This window comes from Sander lucioperca, chromosome 18 (genome assembly GCF_008315115.2).
Source record: "Sander lucioperca isolate FBNREF2018 chromosome 18, SLUC_FBN_1.2, whole genome shotgun sequence".
NCBI classification, from domain to species: domain Eukaryota; kingdom Metazoa; phylum Chordata; class Actinopteri; order Perciformes; family Percidae; genus Sander; species Sander lucioperca.
In genome coordinates this window covers 19,566,073-19,587,628 of record NC_050190.1, presented here as the reverse complement: position 1 = coordinate 19,587,628, position 21,556 = coordinate 19,566,073, and the positions used below count along the sequence as shown (strand labels likewise).

Here is a 21,556-nt window from a genome sequence, read left to right as displayed (position 1 = left end):
TCATGCACAATACATCATTAGTGTTGAAAAATGCAAATGCATCTTTATTGTGTAAGTCAAAACACTGGTAGCCTGACATAGCTACATATATACACACGTATACACACATAACTCAAGAGATTGGCAAAATCTATAATTATATATTTTGTATTTCACTCATCATTTCTACGATGTCTGTTTCTACAATTCATGAAGGCCAGCTCCCCTCCTCACTGCACGCACGCTCACAGGAGTGAGATAGCGCAGTGCTGTTTGAACAATCATTTCTCAGTCCAGCTGAATTAACGCTGACGCTCCAGTTTGCTCAGTTTGCTTTCTGAAAACTCCCCTCTTCCTCTTTTTAATCCTCTGAGGGGAAGCAGAGAGAGGGAGAGAGAGAGACCTGCATTGAATGCTGACATGGACATAACTTGCCTTCCCTGCATACCTTGTTTACAGTCTCCCTTGCTGCTGCTATACCCTCATCTCTCAATGGAGCCATAAAAAACAAATAGGGGCTTTTAGAGAAATTGCCTGTGCACTGAAGATTAATAACAGTTGCACCAGTTCATCCAAGAAAGGCAAAAACGATATTGGAAGATTAAAAGTGCCACATCCCTAAATTGGAATGATTCAGAGCTCAGGCTGCTCTCTAACCAGCTTACTGAGAGACAAGGCCTTGGTCTCCCTGTCAGACAAAGAGCATCATTAAGTATTTACTTCTGGATGAGGATCCACCGAGTATAATAATGAGCTGAGGGTGGGATCGATCCTCTGTGAAGATGCAAGTGTGGTGGCCCTGGAGCCACAGGAGTACACAAAAAGACAGGTCATCCTGTGTGAGGTAATTTTTTTCACAGTTTTTAGCCCATTAATTAAAATAGCCGGACGGTACTACGTAAGGAGAGCACCAATTTGACTCTTTACTATTATTGAACAAAAGAGTAAAGTGCAGGACAAATCTTTTGGCTTGCTGTTGGACCTTCATTATACCTGCACACCTTTGCAAATAGACACTATAGTCTTTATGCAGTCCTCTTACTGTACCTCATCATAATAAAGATTAGGTGGCCAAGTTAAGATTTAATAAATCATCAGAAGCATCGTCCCCCTCTGGAAAAAAAATAAAAATTAAATAGCAAAAAGCTCCACAAATGAAATAATCAAAGTCGTGAAATAAAAGTAATTTCATGTTTTTCTCTAATATTACCATCTTTATAATATTTTGATATATGACTACTTTTTATAATAAGAGCAATTTTAGTTTTTACATTTAGGCATCCTCAATCGATTAACCGCGCCTTGGTCTGCATGTTTTCAGCAGTGCCATGGAATTTCTATGGTAACAAGGAAACACACGTCTCCGCAGCAACCAGACCAAGGCGTCCAGTATGAAGTTGCTAAGCAACCACTATAAAAAACAACGGGCGTCACGTTTTGAGAGCCACACATATATTAATTAGTTATCAACATTGCTCTTCATTTCCGCTTTAGATTCGTCTTTACAAGACAACACCTGTGCTTGTTTGATGAACAAGATGGAGCTAAAAACACAAGGCTTTACCGTGAAGGCCACTATGAAGAACTCCGTGGTGAGTAAAGTTATTTGACGTGTATAACGTTAGCTAACGTGCGGGTAAGTTAGCTTTAGCAGTGCATTTAGCATGAAGTTGGACTGTCTTATTCTAAAACAATCGACTGACAGCTGAATATATAGCCTATTTACTGTATGGCATGCGTTATTAGGGAAGTTGTGACAAAATATATTGTTATATTTGGGATAAAAGAGTGCATTTAGCGAGAGGTAACGCTAATTTCACATTCAAGTTATCATAGCGAGCATCATCATTTAAAACTAACGTTTACACAGAGTTGGCTTGATACACTTACAGTACTTTTAAATGTTTGAAACATATCAGACGAGAGTACAGAGGGACAGAGGGGCTGAGTTGTGTTTTGTGTGGTAGTTAGCTAGGTTACATGACAGTCTGGGCTCCCACGTGCTGCCATCAGCCTGCCACCACTATCTAGGTTAAGTTACAATTGATGGAAAAGGATGGTGGGAGGGGGCAGCCTCTTACTTGACGTTTTAAATGATCCTTTTACTCTTGCTTTTCCTTTATCATTTTTCTATTCTTATTCAGCATAACCTATCATCTTTCTACTCTTCGGCAGAGCAAAAATCTTAAATAGTCCAGAGAGATTGGGTATAGCAGCAGTAGAAAAAGGAAAAACCAGAAAGCCTGAACATATTCTCTCCAACTATCATGAGTGTGCATGATGTGTGTATGTGTGTGGGTGTGTGTAACTCTTTTGGTCAGACAAGCTTGGGTGTGTTTCACACAAGAATGGGGATTTGAAAACTCTAAAATTATCCAATAACTTTTATGGGCTAAAATGACACTTTTAGAACCCATTCCAAAGCTATAACGCATTAATTAGACACTATGAAACGCAGAAGCCATATGCTAAGAAAAATGCACTTTTTTTTTTATAACATCTTGGAGATATCACATTAAAACAAAAGGGGAATGTTTTATAGACTAACATACTTGTGGGCTAGTTGGAGTTGTCAAACAAAATGATTGGAGAATCATTTTGTTTGCCTAGCCACCAAAGCTTTTATGTGTTCTAAACAATTGTGCACTTATTTTTGTACTGGTGCCCTTTGTCTTACTCTGGCACAAACTAACAGATGCTTCCTGGACCATTATTTCCTTGCAGAGCAGTCCCCATCATGGACCTCCAGTGTAGTTAAACTGTGTTGAAGCTCACTAATTTTTAAAGACAGTCATGTCTGGTCTTCCTCTCCTCTCATTTACCACAAATGAAGATGGATCAGGAAAGTGTAATAGGTTTGTATTGCAGAGGACATCAGTCTTTATTGATATGTATTGATTGGTCAGTAAAACTAGCTTTTGTGCAGCCAAAAAATAGATATTATATAGATATTATAAGAAATCTGGACTAGTTGTATCTGGGGTATAGGTCTTCTGTATCTGTATCTGTAAATGTATTATTAAGTTGAGTTATAAATGTGTTGTCACAGTGGTCCATAGTGTACCAGTGTGTGAAAACAATGGCATTGTGCTGAGAGTGTAGTAGTCTGAAGCATATCTATATGGTCTGGAGAGTTGTTGTGTAAAGAAATACTGTAATACAGCATTTTTTCCTCTGGAAATGTCACGCAAGACACCCAATTGGTAATACTGCATACATTCATCAGTAGGTCATAGGCTCAATCACCATTGTGTTACCTTCTTCAGCTGAAGATAGTGACTTAACAGACATATTTGAATGAACATCTTTGAGATTACAGCTTTAAATATGATCTCGTAAAAATAGGATAATGTATGACTTTGGCTTTTCCCTCAGCTGATGTTTGCCACTGAAAGATGTACATGTAGCCTCCCGCTGTGTTTTGGCAGATGTGGTAGGCCATAGGAGCAGCTATGGTGATAGACTGTAAGCTGCTGAAGAAAACAAGCCTCCCAGCAGCACATTTACACAGGCAGCCTTTCTTTGGCGTGCACAAACCAAAATTTATCAGTGCTTGTATGAGGTTATGTTAAAATAAAATGTGCCATCACACCTTTTAAACACTGAAACCTGTGTTAATTATAGTCCTTCTTTACTGTTGATATTGTACTGTACAAGTTCAGCTTATTTTACATGAATAAGTTACAAGACTGTGAGTCTTACTTGAGAGTGAACAGTTCCTGTACTCACCAGCAAGTTAAGGTCCACTTTTCCCATCAGAAAGACGACCTTGCTTCAGTTTGTGTGAGGAGAGTTGTGTTTTTGATGTTGTGCTTTGCTCTGTTTTAGGTATATGCAGTATCATATAATAAGAAGCATAGTCTGAGATGCCTTACATATTATTTCTTCTTGCTTTTAATTCTCACTTGGCGCTTTTACTCAGAGGGAGTTGCTGCTGGTGAGCAACAAAGCATATCACAGGCAGTCATATTGCTTAAATCGACAGATTGAGGAATTCTTTTACTCGCACTTGCCTGACCTCTAAGACAATTATCCCCAACCTATTTTTAGCACCACGCTCGTCGTTAGAATCTCTTTCTTTAAATGTGGAAATGAAGACAGGTGGCTTACAAGACATTTTTATTTGTTTGTATATTTCCTCCATGCAAACTTGGCAACTTGTCATTGTCTTTGTTTTTTGCCCTGGATATGGAAACTCTACTCTACTTATTCAGTAAGTTCCGAGAATACCTTTATATTTAGATGTATGTTCTGTTTTGATGCTGTGTATGTTGACAGTTTTTGGTGCATGGTGAAACGAGAGCACTGCTTCAGAAGTTGAGGCATATGTGGTCAGCAATAATTTAATGAATGAATTTGAGGAAAGTGTCAGTTTAACAATTTCTGCCAGCAATCCACCAGCTTTCGCTTCCATATCTTTTCTACTTCTAAAATGTTGACTGTCCAGTCTTGGGTACTTTGATGCAAACAATTTAACTAGGTCTTCCTCTCTGAATCCCAAGTTTTTTGCAGACAGCTATTGCCTTGTTACTTTCACATTGCACTTAAAGGAACAACAGTAAATACCTGAAATTGAAACTGCAGCAATATTTTTCCTATGACAGGGACTGCCTTGAGATGCAAAAGAGGCAGTTAGAGCTACAGTATCATTGACTTCTTCCTCCTTTTTTGAAGGTCATAAACAAATCTCCTGTCAAGAGCCTTCACAAGGAAGGCTCCTGCAAAGCCCTTTAATATTCACCATCTCCCCAGAGGATCTGCTACGTCTGTAACATGAATGATACTCCCACATTGCTTTACCACTGGCTAAATCCTCAACAAAAAACATTAAATTTTTCAGAGGCTTGCTTGTGTCTGTTGCCTTGTGCTTTTTTCTCTCCCCTGTGGTCACTGACATATCGCTCCAGAGAGGGCTTTGCGGAGAGCTGTGATTTGTAGGTAACGACAAGGCCATTTCAAGCCGTGAAAGGGTATGGGGACTTGAAGCATAGGCTTATTATGCTTTAAAGTATTTGTGGTCATAGAAATTGAATCAATAGCACAGGCCCCAGAAACTCCCCCTTTTTTCTCTAGTGATTCATCCCCAAGCATTTAAAGACAAAAAAAAAAAAGATGCACGTTACCTTCTGGTGGGAGGTCATCACCTTGTGTTTCAGACAGAGAGGAGAACAAAGCTGTTATTTTCTGTGTCAGAGGCTTATTCCAGCTTGGTGACAAAAATAGGGTATGGGGAGAGAGCGCAAACACCTGCATAGTGACACAAATCCACATGAATACACATACTGTAAAGGCTCTTATATACTAGACGCAGCCCAGCTGGCGCGCGCCATCGTGACGTCAAAATTACGTAATATCCTGCCGGTGCGCCGGATTTATGGCGCGCGAGCAGAGGTCGCGCACGGCTCTTTTTTTTTCAGCGGCGCGCGACAAAGCGGAAACGGGAGACCTGAACAAGTTCGCCGACAACCGGATGCCAGGACTCTCAGAGTGACTGCACGGCGATCCCATGACTTCACATTTGCACACGCCAGCTGGGCTGCGTATAAGAGCCTTAAATATGAACATTGCAGTTGACCCAGAGAAAGAAAGAATATTGGAGTCAGTGATATGGATAAAACTGCTTGTCATGGTATAATCATATGAAAATATCTATCTTTGGCCAATCCTGTCAAATCAAAATACTTCATACTTCAAAAACAGTAAAAATCCAATATTGCCTTAAAGCAGGTTTGCAACATTGTCCTCAATGATACAATAGATGTTTTTCACGGCAGATATTCTGACTTCTCACAGCACTTTCCATTTCATCTAACATGTCCTAATAAGCCATGCCACTGAGCCAGCATTCACAATATTAGAGCCCTGACAGGGCACTGAAACAAAATGCAGTCATCATTAGTGTTATTATTACACCTGTGCCTTTCCTATGATGACATGCAAAAAAGCCTGTACGAAAAAGACATTGCATAGCGATCACGCTATTAACGGTATTGCAGTTGACAAATGTATATTGTCTCACAGTATACACTATATTGTCATATCACCCAACCCAGGAATGCACTGCATTTCGCTTAGCCTATTTCTAGCCTGATAATCAAACAGAATTGCCATTTTGTTTAAGCTCATTCCTTCAGCCTGACTTTGTGTTCATTAGCTGAGTTCTTGTTAGGGAATGGATGTTTTGTTACCTAACCAATCACTAGCGTGTGACATATTAATCCAGCAGATATCATTTTCAGTTGACACGGACATGGCAGTAGCGGCTGCTAAGAGCAGTTAACTTAACGTCTCTCACAACAATCAAAAAGATATGGCGCTTGAAGAGTTTGTATTGTAAGTCAACTTACAACAACTTCTACTGTGTTGATTGCATCCATTCTAATGAATGTTGCTAGGTAGCTAGCTATGTTTATATTTAGTTATTCTAGCTACATGTAGAATGCTCTTCTGTAGCACAGTACCAGCCCTATTTTTACGTTGAACAAATTAGAGATGTGCGAGTCATTTCAGAGGTGTGGAACCAGGCTAACTTATTCCATCTTTCTGTTTAAACGCCTAAGTAAAAACATTTGGTCAATAACTATTGAGCTCACTTGGGATCAGTCTTGTAGATTGGGTACAATTGATTCATAGACTCCTAAATATGTGGAATATGTGACTTTAGATCATCATCATGCCCTGTAATTGATTTATGTGGTCTGTAATTTGTTAGACGTTTGCCTTAACACATCCTATAATGTTTCCTGTGCTTTTATGCTTTAACAATGACCGTCTCTGAGGATATTTGCAAGGTCTTAAGTGTCATGAAGCTGTTTGTCTCAGGATATGTTCCTTGATGAAAAGACATGAAGGAAAGGATAAAAGCTCTAAATGTCTCTACACTCGCCTGTGTCCTAGACTACATACCACACAACACACAATCTTCCTCTATAATACCATTCGAATTTCATTTGTAATTGTTTTTAATATTCAAATAATATTCAAATATTTAATGCTCAAATACAGCCTGTTTTAAATATGTACTACACTACTCAAGTTTATGCATTGTCAATTCCACAATAAGCATGTGGTTGTTGTTACACGTTCTGTTCACTAGAGCAGGGGTTCTCAAACTTTTTTTCAATAATGTACCCCCTTTGAATTGTGTTTTTAAGCCAAGTACCCCCTGACCAGCGCAAAAACATTTTGACATCTATATAAAGAGGAACAATACAGTGTCGGCAGTGATAGATTCACTAAACAACAACCTTGTAACTGAAAAACATTTAAATGCTACAATTCAAATGTTCAGCATCCATCACTTACAGTAATTCATTCATTATTATAGTATAATTATTTTTAGGAATTATGCATGACATATTTTTAAGCATTTTGCAAAAAGTTCATACCCCCTGCAGTACTCCGAAGTACCCCCAGGGGTACGCGTACCCCCATTTGATAAACACTGCACTAGAGGGACTTCTAACATTAGCCTGGCCTTTAAGGGGACCTACGTCATGACGCATTGCATTTCTGGCATGCCGCTCTCTGTTAACATTATATTCCACCACGCACACAGCGACAAACACAAATCAACAGAGAACTCTGGAATGAAGCATTATCTAACAAGTGTATTAAAGGCTAACGGTGCTCGGTTAGCACAATGACATCATATTAGAAAGCACAGCCGAAACGATTTGTCATAAACTAAGTAACAATAGTGTTAGCCACGATGCCAACAGCATTGATAACTAAGCCAAACGGTGCTGTCACTACTATTTAAGTGATTTAAAAGCAACCTGTTTCTTGCAGATTGTCACGTTACTGAGAATACAGCTGTTAGAAGGTAATATATGAAGTCGAAGCTAACTCTGACAGCTGTAGGGCAGCTAACATAAACTTTAGCTGTCTCCATGAAGCACCCAGCTAAGCTCCTATAACTCGCAACACAGCTAGGAAACCAGAACGAGCTAACTATTGATAACATAAGCATTTTGGCTTGGTAGATGTCGATTTTAAAGTCATGTTAAAACTCTTCCCGTCCTGTTGCAGCCTGTCAATCCCCCTGTACTAACGTTACTCAGTACGTAACGTTAGCTCACAATGCCTTGTGTTTCTCACTCCCGTAACTTATTGTTCATTAGACGGGACATGAGAAGAGGGAGATTAGCTGTTAACGTTAGCCAACCTATTTATAAAAATAATCACATTCTAATAGTAATTTCAGCATTCGAATAGTATTGATTTTTTTACTATTCAAATTATATTCGACTTTCGGAATTTGTTCCAACAGCCTTACAACCCACAAGAACATGGACATGTTCCTCTTTGAGACGCTGTATTGTACAGTTCACCTGAGAGGGCAAATCGATACAAACTACGCCTGATCCCAAACTCAACGTTTGTGTGGTGACGGTCTGCAGATTGCTGAGCCGATAGACTGCTTTTATAACATGCACACCTCATTTACTGTTTGCTTGGCCTCTGGGATAGAAATTGAGCTGGCAAACACTGTCCCCAAGTCTGCTACAATTCGCCAACCCCTTTCCCCCCAGCCATACCGTCATCCCTGGCTCATCCCACTAACCCCAGGGGACAGATGGAGACTCCATGCTAGCAAACGTGACCTCCATATCTTATTCTTTCCTCCCCTACAGCATCATCATTATATACCTGAGCAGATGCCTCAGCCTCCTCTTTGTCTTTATCTTTTTTTTCTCTCTCTATATCTCTCTCTCTCTCTCTCTCTCTCTCTCTCTTTCTTTCTTTCTGTGCAGAACCTTCATTGAACCAGGCAGGTCCCTGAAGATGAAAACATTTTACACTGAGAAACAGCAGGTTACTAGACAATTACTGTACACAATAATAAAACCTAAACTAAATTAGCCATATAATAACAGTAAATAATAATAATACCAACCAAATATTAAGAGGGATTTAATGTTGATTTATTTATTTGTTTTGTATTGTAGTAATTTTGCCTTTAGATGTTTTGTTGTTTGTATAAAGCCGCCTACACATGATACGCGATTTGCTCTCTGCGCACCGCTAGGTAGAGCGCAGAGCAAAGTGCAGCGCAGGTAAACGTCATCAAGTGTGGCAAGGAAGCTATTTTCTGTTGCTAGGTAACGACATGCTGTTATCTCATTCGTTGCGCTTTCGAAAGGTCAGCGGCAACTAGGTTGCAAAGCGGCAAATCCAAGCGCTGCGTGACACCACGAGTAGCGCAGCGCATAACTGGGCGGCACCACTCTCCCCACAGGAAATCAATGGAACGGCCGGCAAAGCGGTTTTGCCGCCTATCATGTGTAGGGGGCTTAAGGGATGTGTTGACTCACATCTCAGCTATTTGCCTTTGACTCTCTAACCACTGAATGTCATCTTAATAAATTAAGCAATCTGAACAAATCAAACAAGTGACAGTTTAGAATTGATCCTTGATTAGGGTTTAAATGAGTTTAGAATTTCAGTGCAACTAGATTAAATGTAATCTCACTTCAAATTGCAATATAAACTTAGTTAAAATGCTGTCTTAAATTTAATTTGGTTTAGAATTAATTCAAATCTAAAAGTGTGTCTAATGATCTGATGTGTCTCAGTTAAAGCTTGATTTAAATTGATTAAATCCTCTATCCACTGCAACACCACGGGGTCGGGAAATAATCAACATAACATGAATACAGCAAGGATAGAAAGGGCTGCAAGTTTGAGGTAGAAAGAAGCCCATTGTCAGTTGTATGAATAGCAGGCAGTTGTTGACCAAGATTGAACCTTGAAAGCTTTTATGGAGATGAATTTGTCTATTTATTATGTTCCCTCACAGTCAAAATCATTCTTCCTATCACTCCAAACACATTTACCTGACACAGGAACTCATAATGTGCCCAGCGTGATACATAAATTGGCCATGAAGCCAGTTGGGTGTTTTGTGTCTGTGTTGTGTGTGGAGCATACTTATGCAAGTAAAGGGATTCAAAATTGAGCAGGTTTCCGCTGTTACTGTAGATTCCCTCACCTGTCTGCTTGCCTGCCTTACTTGAACTGCCCCATGGAAGTGTTTTCTAAACTAGTGGTGCTTGTAGACACGCACGCACACACGCACGCACGCACGCACGCACGCACGCACGCACGCACGCACACAAAAACAATTTTTCTGCATCTTTTCCTCTGCCCCTGCATGCTTGTCTTATCAGGACCAGAAGCCTGTAGTCCATCCCGGTATGCAGCTGGGTTATTGGAGGAAGAATTGAGTCATGGTAAAAAAGGTTCAATTGGCAATGGGCTCTGGAGGCCTCCTGGTGTTTCCATTACTATCGATCAACCACGCACCTAAAGGCCTCGAGTGGACAGAGCATTGGCTGACTTAGAAATCTTACAGTTTCTCCCATAACTTTTGACTTTGTTGACTTTGGCTTCCTTGTTACTTACTTCAAAAAGCAGTGAAAAAGGACTGACCCAAATAGAAGCGCATTTTCAGCATTCTTTAAAAAAATATTTTTAATCCATAAAATGTTGTTAATTAAAAATAACCATTAAAGGAAAGTACATCCCTGTACATGCTATTTCTTATGAGACTGTGCTTTGATCCACTAGAAACCTAAATTTGGTGTTTTGTTCATATTTAAAATTTATATTTCAAGTTAGGATAAATTTGGTAGAACTTAAAAGAAGTAGTTTCTGTGCTTTATGCGCTTCTCACCAGGTATCAGATAGATGTGGATGGCATGCTATGTGAAGTGCATGACTGCTGAAATGTCTGTGACCTTGTTCCGTGGAAGAGGAAAACACCATCTGGAAACTTCAGTCAGATATGGAGACGTACTTCTACAGCATTCTATCATAGCCTTGTAGGAAGTGCTTGGCTGATTATGTCTATTATGTTTGCTTACCTCAGAGCTTGGTTGACAATTACACTGGCCTCTGTGTTTGTTATGTTCTCCTTCAAGCCCTTGTAGCTTGCATTCTAATTAGATGGCTTTTAATGGAGAATGTTTATTGCTCCTTGCAGGGTCTCTATTTTCCGCTCTAGAGTTAATTAGCCCTATGTCATGTGATAACCAGTGTAGAGGACATCCAGACCTATGCCTCTTCTATGAGCAGTGTCCTTCTCATATCACAAGCAAGAATGAAGGGTTGACTTGAATGTTACTAGGTCTTGAGGTGGGAAATTGTACTGATTTCCCTGAATATCGATCCCTGCTCCCATTCAGATGAATCCATGCAGGATATGTCCCTCTACATTCCAGGGAAAGACTGCATGTGTGAAAGGGGATTCATTAGTCTCAGTCATATTAAAAGCACAGCTGGATATGAGGATATAAGTCTCCTGTAAATGATAAGGAATGACCATATAATCAAATTGCTTAATGTTGTCAGACTGCATGACTAATGGTGCATTCACACTGAGGTGTTGCAAATATTTGTGTCGCTTTAATAGCGTCAGTTTGATCGTGGCATCATAATGGGATTATTTGTGTTTAAAAGTTTCTTTCCGTCATCTATATGGCCTTTGCACCTGTTGTGGAGTTCCAGATACGTCGTAAAATCAACGGTGTTGTGTCTGGATTAATCTGGATGATTGGAAGTACATTGCCAAGATAAGCCTGACAAGCTGGACTTCCCACTTTGCCCCTTAACAACATAACAACCTCAGAGCTAGCAAGCTAACGTTACATGCTGACAATGGCAAGTTTTGACAAAAAATGTAAACGTGGCAATGAGGCATGCCTGTTTGGTTCTTTCTGTGAATGATTATAAGGATTTACAAAGAATATGTTTTATAGCTCTTTTATAGCTGACAAACGCTGCTAATTGGCTCTGACTCCTTTTGTAACTGTCATGAAGCTGTTTGTCTCAGGAGCTGTTCCTTGATGAAAAGTTCCTTCCAAGTTAAGTATTATGTTGTGTGTCTGTGTCTTTATGTAAATGTACCTGTTACAAGTGACACATTACTGCCCTAATGTTCATACTCTGGACCTAAATGAGGCTATGTGTATTAAACTGACAGGACATTAGCCTTTTATTCAACCATCCTCCATCATTACCATCCATCAGACTGACTTGTCCTTGCTAGAGGAGATGAGGGCCCTCATAGTGTAGGCACGTGTACTACAGGGTCATATGTGGCAGCTCACATACTGCCTACATCAACATAATAAGAACCAGTCACAGAAAAATCAATGTATCTGACAAGCACTGTTGTTCCAATCCAATAATGCCAAATGGTAGTCTTTGTTTCGCTAGCTCCCACTTTGAAAATCTTTTAAAATCACCAACAGTGCAATAACATTGGCCTGACCTTTTGAATTTTGCTGACTAGCACAGAGACAAAAATGAGCTGTATGTCTGTAATCCATCAAGGACAATGACAAAATCCACCATGCAGTAGTCATAGCAAATGCAACCTTGTAATAGATGTTAGAAGAAAAAGCATTTTGCAATACAAAAGAATACTTATATGGGGAATAGTCTCTCCAAAGAGAGGTGAGATTTGAGAGAAGACCACCAGTTCCACCATCTTGCAAACCAAATGCAGTTTGAAATGCACAGCAGCCAACTTCATAGATGGTGCTCCAGGGCTTCGTTGTTCTTCACCTAGTGCCAAGAAAGTAAACCTGCAAACCGTATGAGATTTGAAGTAGTGTGTACATTCCTTTCACAATTCCACTGAGGATTACTCTGCTATTTAGCTCATGCCTCGCATCCAGCTGAGTCAAAGTGCTCCCAGTTGAAGGTACGCTGGAGGCAACAGCTCTGCCGCAGCAAGCTGGAGAAGGCAGGAAAAGGAAAGGGCTGGAGGGCAAAAGTACTCTGATACTGTCATAAATGATCCGCATCACGGCCTGGCACCACTCTGATGCAGCCACCTCTGCTCATTACCCTCGTCATCCGGGAAACACTATGCAAATTCTACTAAAGAGTGTTTGACCAACACGGCTTGGTGTGGCAGAGGGAGACAGGCAACCTGTTCGTAACTCATTCTCTCTCTCTCCCTTCCTGTCTCTCTACCTCTCTCTCCCTGTCTCTCTTATCCTTTTTTTAACTAGTCTTTTTCCTCTCTCCCTCTCACTCCCTTAAGACAAATGAGAACAAAGAAAAGATAGAAGAAAAGCAATATAACCTCTTGGCCCTTATCTGCGGAGCACACCAGAGCATGTCTGGCCTCAGACACAGCTTTGCCTGTCCTTTGAAGGCCCTCATCTGCCTTTGATTTCAGCCAAACGGTTCAGCACAGTGACAGATGCTCAACTTTCCATCTGTCACTCTGACACCCATCTCTTTAATGTTGTTGAATCTAACTGACTTTGTTTGGACTGTCAGTCTGGCTGTCTGAATAAGGTTGTGACACGGATGCTGATGTGAGTGCTAATGAAAGAGATTGTTATTTAGACCTTTTGAAACATATCAAAGAAAACCCCCCGCCTTTTTTAAGGTCGTAAGGTCGGCTGTATTTTCACATTATAACATTTTAGAGATTTAGTTGATACTCTGATACTGAGTGATATAATGAGGAGTCTAAGGGTCATCATTACATTACCTTGACAACATTCCTCTGAGATGGGCCACAGAAAGACATAAAAATTCAAGCCAAGGAGAGTCGTAGAAGGCAGCTTTTTTATGAGGGGAAATTAGAGTGAGTGGAGGGGAAAGATATTGGAGAGTGTATATGATTCAGGAGGGAGAGGATGACGTAGCACACCTCTTAAACAGATGAGGGTTCATTTTATTATTGAAGATGAAAGGGATTTTGCTGCTCAGACTGAACTTAGGAGGTCATATTTAACTATTGCTTAAACAAACAGTAATACATCTTTTTACAAATCTTTTTAATATTTGCTTTGGTTAGGACTGTTTTTGAGAGATTTTGCATCAGCTATAAGCATATCAGTAGCAATATCATTGGTGTTTTATGGTGAGACTAAAAGCACACTGACTGGCTATTTTATGTCCCTTATTCAGTATTGCTCATTTATATAGCTTTGATTTATGCTTGTCATCAGAGGTGTGAGAGGAGGTGGCACATAATGACTCATACTAATAGCCTAGACACCTGTTTCACTGTCAGAGCATCAGCAACCTGCAATGCAAAGCAAGAGATGTAGAAGCAGTAGTAATTGGATAGATGGATGGATAGATGAGTGGGTTGTAGGAGCAATAATTGATAAAACTGAAGTAGATCTCTATGACTTTCATACGAATCCTGCTCTCTGAATAAAAGCCAGGGGTGGCTGGCACAAAGTGCCTTGGGCATGTCTTTGCTTTAGCTTCATTTTATTTGTTTGTTTGTGTGACTGTGTGCATGTGTGTGTCTTTGTGCAAGTGCCTCCCTGTAGCTCAGCCAAAAGTGTTGCTTCCCTGTCTGAGAGAGCTGCTCCTGCAAGCACGGTGTGAGCTTAGAGGCGTCTGAGAAGTTACCTATTTTCAAGACACCCAATTTTTTGTTTTTGTTTTTTTTTTTGTCTCTCGGGCTAATCCAAAGGGTGGACTATCATTCAGAGCATTATCCTAGCAGGAGGTCTCAATAACAGACCTTTGTTTCATATGTGTTACTCACTGTTTCCTGTAACAACCTCTGCTGGGAGCCTTTTTCCTGTCTTAGTCTGTAGAGTAAACAAATTTTGGATGAAGAAGCATATTCAAGTAGGTAACTAAATATGGGGGAGGGAAAAGATAAAGCGTGTATGTGTTTAGTATGACTGGATGCGTGCAGCTAGTTTGGCAGACTGTGCGTCTTGGGTATCTACTAGCGGGGATGTGGCCTTCAGTGTGCTTCCCCCCAGTTTAATTTATGTTAAGGTCAAATTTCAGACCTTGCCAGGCTTTGGTCTCTGCATGTTGTCTCTTTAAACAAACCCCCAACATCATTTTTAGCAGTCGGCCTTACCGGCAGCAAGACTGATTTCCAGGAATAGAAAGTCACACTGGGCGTCTGATAAGACCAAGGGCCTGGGATTCATTTTGCAATACTAATCACCTACATGTTTTTCACTGTTAAACAATATTCCCATATCAGAGGTAGAACCTGTATCTCTTCCCATGTGCAGACTGCTTATCTCCCCATGCCTCCCTACACTCCTCAGGGATCTGTCAGTGCCGGGCTCCCTGTGACACTTGGGAATGTGTGTGGGTGTGGATGTGGGGTGGTGTGATGTGATGTGATGCTGTAGACTGACCTGCTCTCTTCTCTCTCATCTGTGCGGCTGTCTGTCTGTGGCTCTGTGGAGAAATCGATGGCCTCCTGCTGCATTAGGTGTGTCCTTCTCCTATTCCTCCCCAGTGGGCCTATTGCTGCCAAATCAAACCTCCCACAGCTCCCAGTGATGCATCCCTACTAAAGGCACAGCTACATTCACCTGCTTTGCTGTCTCGCTGTCAATCTACTCATCTCCTCGCCTGGTTCCAGCCTGCTTGCCCATCTCAGTATCTCCCTGTCTGGCTGTTTATTTCTTCGACTGCCTCCTTATCTGCTTAGTTGACTGCCTCCTTACCTGCAAAACCAACTTAGGTTAAAAGTTTTGGATGAGTCATTTAGCTATTCTGAGCTGTGGCCAGCACCCCATAACCACTCTAAAACAAAGAGTGTTGTCACTGACTTCAGGTACATCAATATTCTATGAGGTGGTTTTCAGTCTTCCATAAATTAAATCCAGTTATGAGGATGTTTATTGACAAGAAGCTACTTATTTGGTGAATAAAATTGTGAGGACAGTTAAATTCTTCATTCTCAGCAGCAGAAGTGGCAACTGCAGCAGGTCAGGGATGTAGTTTTCCTTCTATGTCTCATTAATTTCATGGCCCAGCGCAGTGTTTTAATGCCTTCAGGTGTCGTCACTGATTGAGGCTGTAAAGACAAAGCATTGGATCATTGCGTGCCCAACTCTCTTAACAGCCAGGACTAGAAAGTGTACTTCGTTCCCTTTGCTGACCCACAGACATACTGTATACACACTCGTAGACATGCATACCAAATTGCACAAATTGAACAATGGTCAGACATGTTGCAGTGTGTTTTAGCCCTGTATTACATTGTGTTGTAAAATTTCAAACAAATGCTGAAATGATTAGTCAATTGATGATAAGTCGATCAATTTATTATTAAAGACTACACAACAAATGATATGATTTAACACTGCCAGCATATGTGCGGTGCACTGTATTTACATGGTTTGTATCAGTGGCTTAGGTTCAGACTCATTTACATTTAGCCTCATGGGCTCAGTGCATGTGGTTTCCCGTTCACTTAACAAGTAGTAAGAGCTGCTATATTCTGCCTTTGCCATGCAGGCTGATTCACTCTGAGCCATCATCTCAACTGTGATTTGGTGATATGAATCAGCCAATAGGGCTCTGTATGCAAAAGGCTGCCCTGCTGCCTGGCTGATAAGTGGGCCACACAGAGAAGATGGAAAATACTCAGGGCATTCTCCCTCTCCCTCTCTCTCTCTCTCTCTCTCTCTCCTTCTTGCTCACCCTCTTTTTCTTGCTCACACGGAGCCTCTTTCACTTACTCTGCTCCCCTCACACTCCTCCTCAAACTCTTTCTTTCACACCCGTTAATGTCTTCCTGTGCCTATGCTGTTCTTTTTAGTGATGGGGTTAAACTAGAGGAGACAGAAAACAGCAGGGCGCTCTTCAATGCTTGAAGCTTCTTCTGAAGTTCTTCTTTAAAGTTATCCCGATTGCGCACGGTTCAATAGTAGGTGGCTGTCACCTGTTTCATCCTTGTGTCTTTGTAGTGACACGAGGTGTGTAGTGTCGTCTTTGACTAGCGGTGTCATCATTTTTCATTACAAACATCCCTGCCCTTGTGCCTGTGTGCACAGTAAGGTTGATGCAAAAGCGTCTGACACAGTGACACTTGTAAAGCACACCTCTATGTTCCTGTGAGCTCTGAACAAAAGACTCCTGTTATCTTTCATCAGTCTGTGTTTTTTACCGTCCAGCGAGAGCTCTTTACTCATTTGTTCTCATCCGACCTTGTCTCTCACAACAGGGCTAATTTCTTCACATAATGAAACTCACTCGCAGACTAATTGCACTTCTTGCTGTTTGGTCATGAGAAATTAATGGAGTGCTGCACAAATATTGCAGATGTATTCTTCTGAAAGGAATCAGCCTCCCACCGGTCTGTGTTTTGCCCTGCAGAGGGAATGAGTAAGCAAAAATATCCTGTCGAATGATTGTTTGGCCATATAAGCAGAGATTCCTGAACAGCCTAAATACCTCCATTATTCTGGCTGTGTCTTGTTCATTTAAATACAGTTTGAGAATAAAGCACACATCTCTAGCCCAGCCATTATCCCTCGTGGCTGGCGGGCAGGCAGCAGGCTGGGCTACAGCGGAAAATGCCCTGTAAATAAAGAGAGCTAATTTTGTTGCCTGTGGCAGCGATGTGCAAGCTGACCTTATCAGGAGAGCCTCGGCCTGTCTATTTCATCCTCTGTGACTCACCTATCCTGCAACCTCCCTCAGGAAAGGCGGCCTTCTGTAGGGAGCTTGATTTCAATAACCTCTCAACCGAGCACAGCAGTGGAATGCAGAGGGAGAGAGCTATAGGTGCCTACGCTGTTTGCTGCCTCAGTAAACAAGTGATGCAATGCACCTATGTGCACCCTTGTTCCCCCACAAAAACAATGCAACAAAGTGCATTATTGCCCTGACAGAAAGGAGGCAGAAGGCTAATAGGAGATGGATTGAAATGAAAAGGGAGATTAATGAGGGCCTCATTGGGGAAATATGCAGTGGTGATGGCAATGCAGGGTTGACAATGAAATTGACCAGACATCTATCAGAGGTATTCAGAGGTGTTTTGGTGTGGTGGTATAGCAGAGAGATGGAGAGATGAGAGAGAGAGCGCTGAAGCTGGAGGCCCAGGCACAGTGATGGATCACCTACATGCTGCAGCAGCCCTGCCACGCTGAACTCACCTTTAGGATTGATGAGCCACACCTCTTGTCTCCCCCTTCTCTCTTTTCCGGTCATATCCACTATTCCTCCATCACCCTCCTCCATTCTCCATCTTTTGATTTTGTCATTCTCTGTCTCTCTGTTTCTCGTCTTCAGCTTCTTTATGTCTCTGTCTCTCTCTGGCCTATCTCACCCTCTACCTTTATCCTGCCTCAGCCTTCTTTTTTACCATATTTTCCTCGTGCCTTTTGACTACCTTCCCCACACACACACACACACACACTCAGTGTGTCAAAATCAGAGGGAGCATCTCTGTTTCTCAGGGTGACACCTTTATAAATGACAGGAGCATGAGGCCCTGCCGGTGCTCAATCACCTCTGCAGGGGCTCGCCATTGGGGAGCTCTGTGTGTGTGTGTGTGTGTGTGTGTGTGTGTGTGTGTGTGTGTGTGTGTGTGTGTGTGTGTGTGTGTGTGTGTGTGTGTGTGTGTGTGTGTGTGCGCGCGCGCGCGTGCGTGTGCGCGCGAGTGCATGTTTGTATGTTATTGCCTCTGTGGATCTTGCAGCAGCCAGGTTTACGGTGGAGCTAGTTGGAGTGGACAACAGAATTAGGGAGGAAACAGATCTGGAGCCATAGTGAAGGCGAAGGAGAGAAATGACAGCCTGCAGCTCATCTGACCGGTACTGCCTTGTTATGACTCCCTGATGTGTGCACCACGGACACACAAAACAGACACTTCCTCCTTTTATTGCCTTACACCACCTCTATCTCTGTTCTGTAGTCTGTCGCCTCACAGGCTCCCTTTATGGCCTCCACTGAGGGGCGGGATGTTATCTGCTTGCATGTTATAGGCTTCTTTTTTCTGTCTTATAGGCTTCTTTTTTCTGTCTTTCTCACTGTCTGTGTTTGTGTTTATGCCAGTGTTTTAGAATTTTGCATTACACCGGGATTCGCTGCGCTGCATGGGGCTGTTTTACTTCTTACCACTTCATATAACCACACAACCACCTTTGTGGCTACTCACGTGAACAAATGCAGGCAGAGTAGCGGAAAACTGAAAATCCCATACAATGATTCAAATGTGTTTAGGAGACGTGCAGAGCAGAAAATGATGCGACGTGCTGGCTAAGAGTACAACAGAATCAGCAGCAGTTGTTGTCGTCAACACAGCTAGTCTAAATTGAGCTAACACAGATGCATGCTCACCCATACAAGACAGAACTTAGGGTTGTTGCTGCTCCCAACGTTGGCGCAGGGTGCTCCTGAACTGCTGGCCATGCCCTGTCCATGAGTTCATATGGCTTCTCAGAAGGCTACAAAACAGAGGAAACAAACTCTATTTTTTTTTAGATAAACTAGGTAAGTAGGGGTACACGATTCAGAAAATGTCACAATTCGATTCAATATCGATTTTTAGGCGCAAGATTTGATTCAAAATCGATTTTCGATTAAAAAACTATTCTCGATTAAAAAAATTATTTACAGTATGTAAACGTAGTTACTTTTCCCATGTGATTGCAGTAGACATACAATAAAAAAAACAACAAAAAAAATAATCAATTTTTGGAATTCTATGAATCGATTTTGAATCCGTAGAGCTTGAATCGCGATTCGAATGTGAATCGATTTTTTTGCACACCCCTATAGGTAAGTGGCTATTACTTTGGAATTCAGTTTTTCACAGAATACAGGAACTTTAGACCACAATGTCATGAATGGCAGAACGGGAGCAGGCAGATCATTGGAATTGCATCAGGAAGCCAGCAGGTCATAATCTTTCCACAATGCTATTCCTATTACAGTTTCTTTAAGTTGCTCGGAACGGCAGCCCACATCAATAGCAAGGAAAGGGCCTCTGTGTTTAGCTTTAATGTGTGCAGAGCCAAGAAAATGTGCCATTGTGCATGCATGTATATACCTTTCTGGCTGTTGATGTGTGTTGCCTGCCAGAGATGATAAGTGGAGATAAAACAGGGAAATAGCTGTGAAGTTTGCAACACCTCAGCCACGAGCAGAGGCCATGGAAGTGACTGCAGTGTCATCATTCCTGACCATAAAAGCTACTCAGCCAGTCAATGCAGTCTGGGTTTATTCTCTTCTTGCTGCCCAGTCTGAGCTATTTTTAGCCATCCCGTGCAGCGTGGCTCAACCGCCGTTGTAGCTATCTGGATATGAGGGCTTTGTCACTCCTGCAGGCTGGGGCAGCGCTGATCTTGCAAGCTTTACAGCTTCCTATTTCCACAGCCAGGGCTGCAAAACAACTCCTGCAGTGAAAGGAATGAACAGAGACAGAGAGAAAACAGGGAAGACAAACAGATCTGATTTGATTTCACTTTATTATAAGACGTATAAGACATACACTGTTTCACATAAATATAAAATATATATATCAACCTTGAAAAGTGTAGTGCAGAGCAAACAATTTAATTGCTTCCTTTTACATTCAGTGTTCCACCCAGGTACACAACTCTGATTTAGTAGTTTGACAGACTCGAGCCTGTGATGACGAGTCTAAATGAAACAACAAAAGGAATTGCATTCTTGTATTAACATATACTTTGCGCTTAATGTGAAACGAGACAGAAACAGTATTCTACTGAGGCAAGCTGACACCAAAGTATTCCTGACAATGCTAAACAACAATCTGTTTTTTTTTCAGAAGTGCATGGGTGTAACAATCTTTGTTACTGTACATGATTAAACACACCATTGCACCTAAACTTTTTTTTTTTTTTTTAAAGATTATTTTTTGGGCTTTTTGGACTTTAATTGATAGGACATCTGTAGACAGGAAAGGAGGGAGAGATGACATGCAGCAAAGGGCCGCTGGTTGGAATTGAACCCGGGCCACTGCGGTAAGGACTGAGCCTTCATACATGGGGCAAACGCTCAACCAGGTGAGCTACCAGGGCACCCCCATTGCAACTAAAATTATACTCAAAATAAAACACGGTACTTAAAAGACCATAGCAGGCATACATGTATCATTTGTTGTGATGGATTACTTTAAGGGTAGTACAGTAGGCGATACTGAAAAGTGCCTTTCCTTGTGTTTTACATGCATTGTTAGTCACAGTAATTTTCTTAAGGTAGTCTTTCTCCTGCAGGTACACAAACCTGTGCCTATTAAATCAGCATAACATTCCCTGGCATGGTAAACAAATGCTCCAAACAGATTCATTTGAAATGACTGCTCTGCAATCCCACGGTGCATTAGGGCTGTTTAAATGCAGTGAGTGCACTCAGAGTCCCTCATAATTGTTTCTCCCTTTGTTCTTGTTTCTCTTGAGCCTAGCCATGGCACCAGCTACACCACGTCACACATGTAACTTACTTCCTTGAAACTTTGTTTCATGTTGCATCATTCCTTGGTGGCAGTTTTACTGAGCTACACTTGTGGTTTGAGGCTTTCTTCTATCTATTTTGTTTTTGAATTATGCAACAAACAGGCAACACTAGTGAATTATGTAACGTGGAAAACTACCAACTACTGTTGAGGAGCATCATAGTAATAGACTAAAACCCTTTAAAATCTCTCAAGTTGCACACACCAATCGTAGGTAGCCCTGCCAAAGATAACACATCCCAGTCCTGCTCTGCTCTGCCTGTGGGCTGCTGTGGAAAAATTATTTTTCTCAATGGGTGGTAATCTGAGGATTAATGACAGCAACACATCTGCCAGTCATGTGGC

At 41.5% G+C, this 21,556-nt stretch overlaps 1 protein-coding gene across 2 annotated transcripts in view; it reads left to right on the top strand.

Moving 5' to 3' along the window:
* The first annotated feature begins 1,320 nt into the window (after positions 1-1,320).
* The window catches only part of pacrg (PARK2 co-regulated), a 143,277-nt gene continuing 123,041 nt past the window's right edge, over positions 1,321-21,556 (top strand). The window contains exon 1 of one of the 2 annotated variants that reach the window (XM_031310160.2): positions 1,321-1,571. In XM_031310160.2, coding sequence (XP_031166020.1) covers positions 1,509-1,571 — 63 coding nt within the window. In that variant the 5' untranslated portion in view covers positions 1,321-1,508. The remainder of the gene's footprint in view (positions 1,572-21,556) is intronic. The other variant, XM_035994843.1, reaches the window with a different exon arrangement.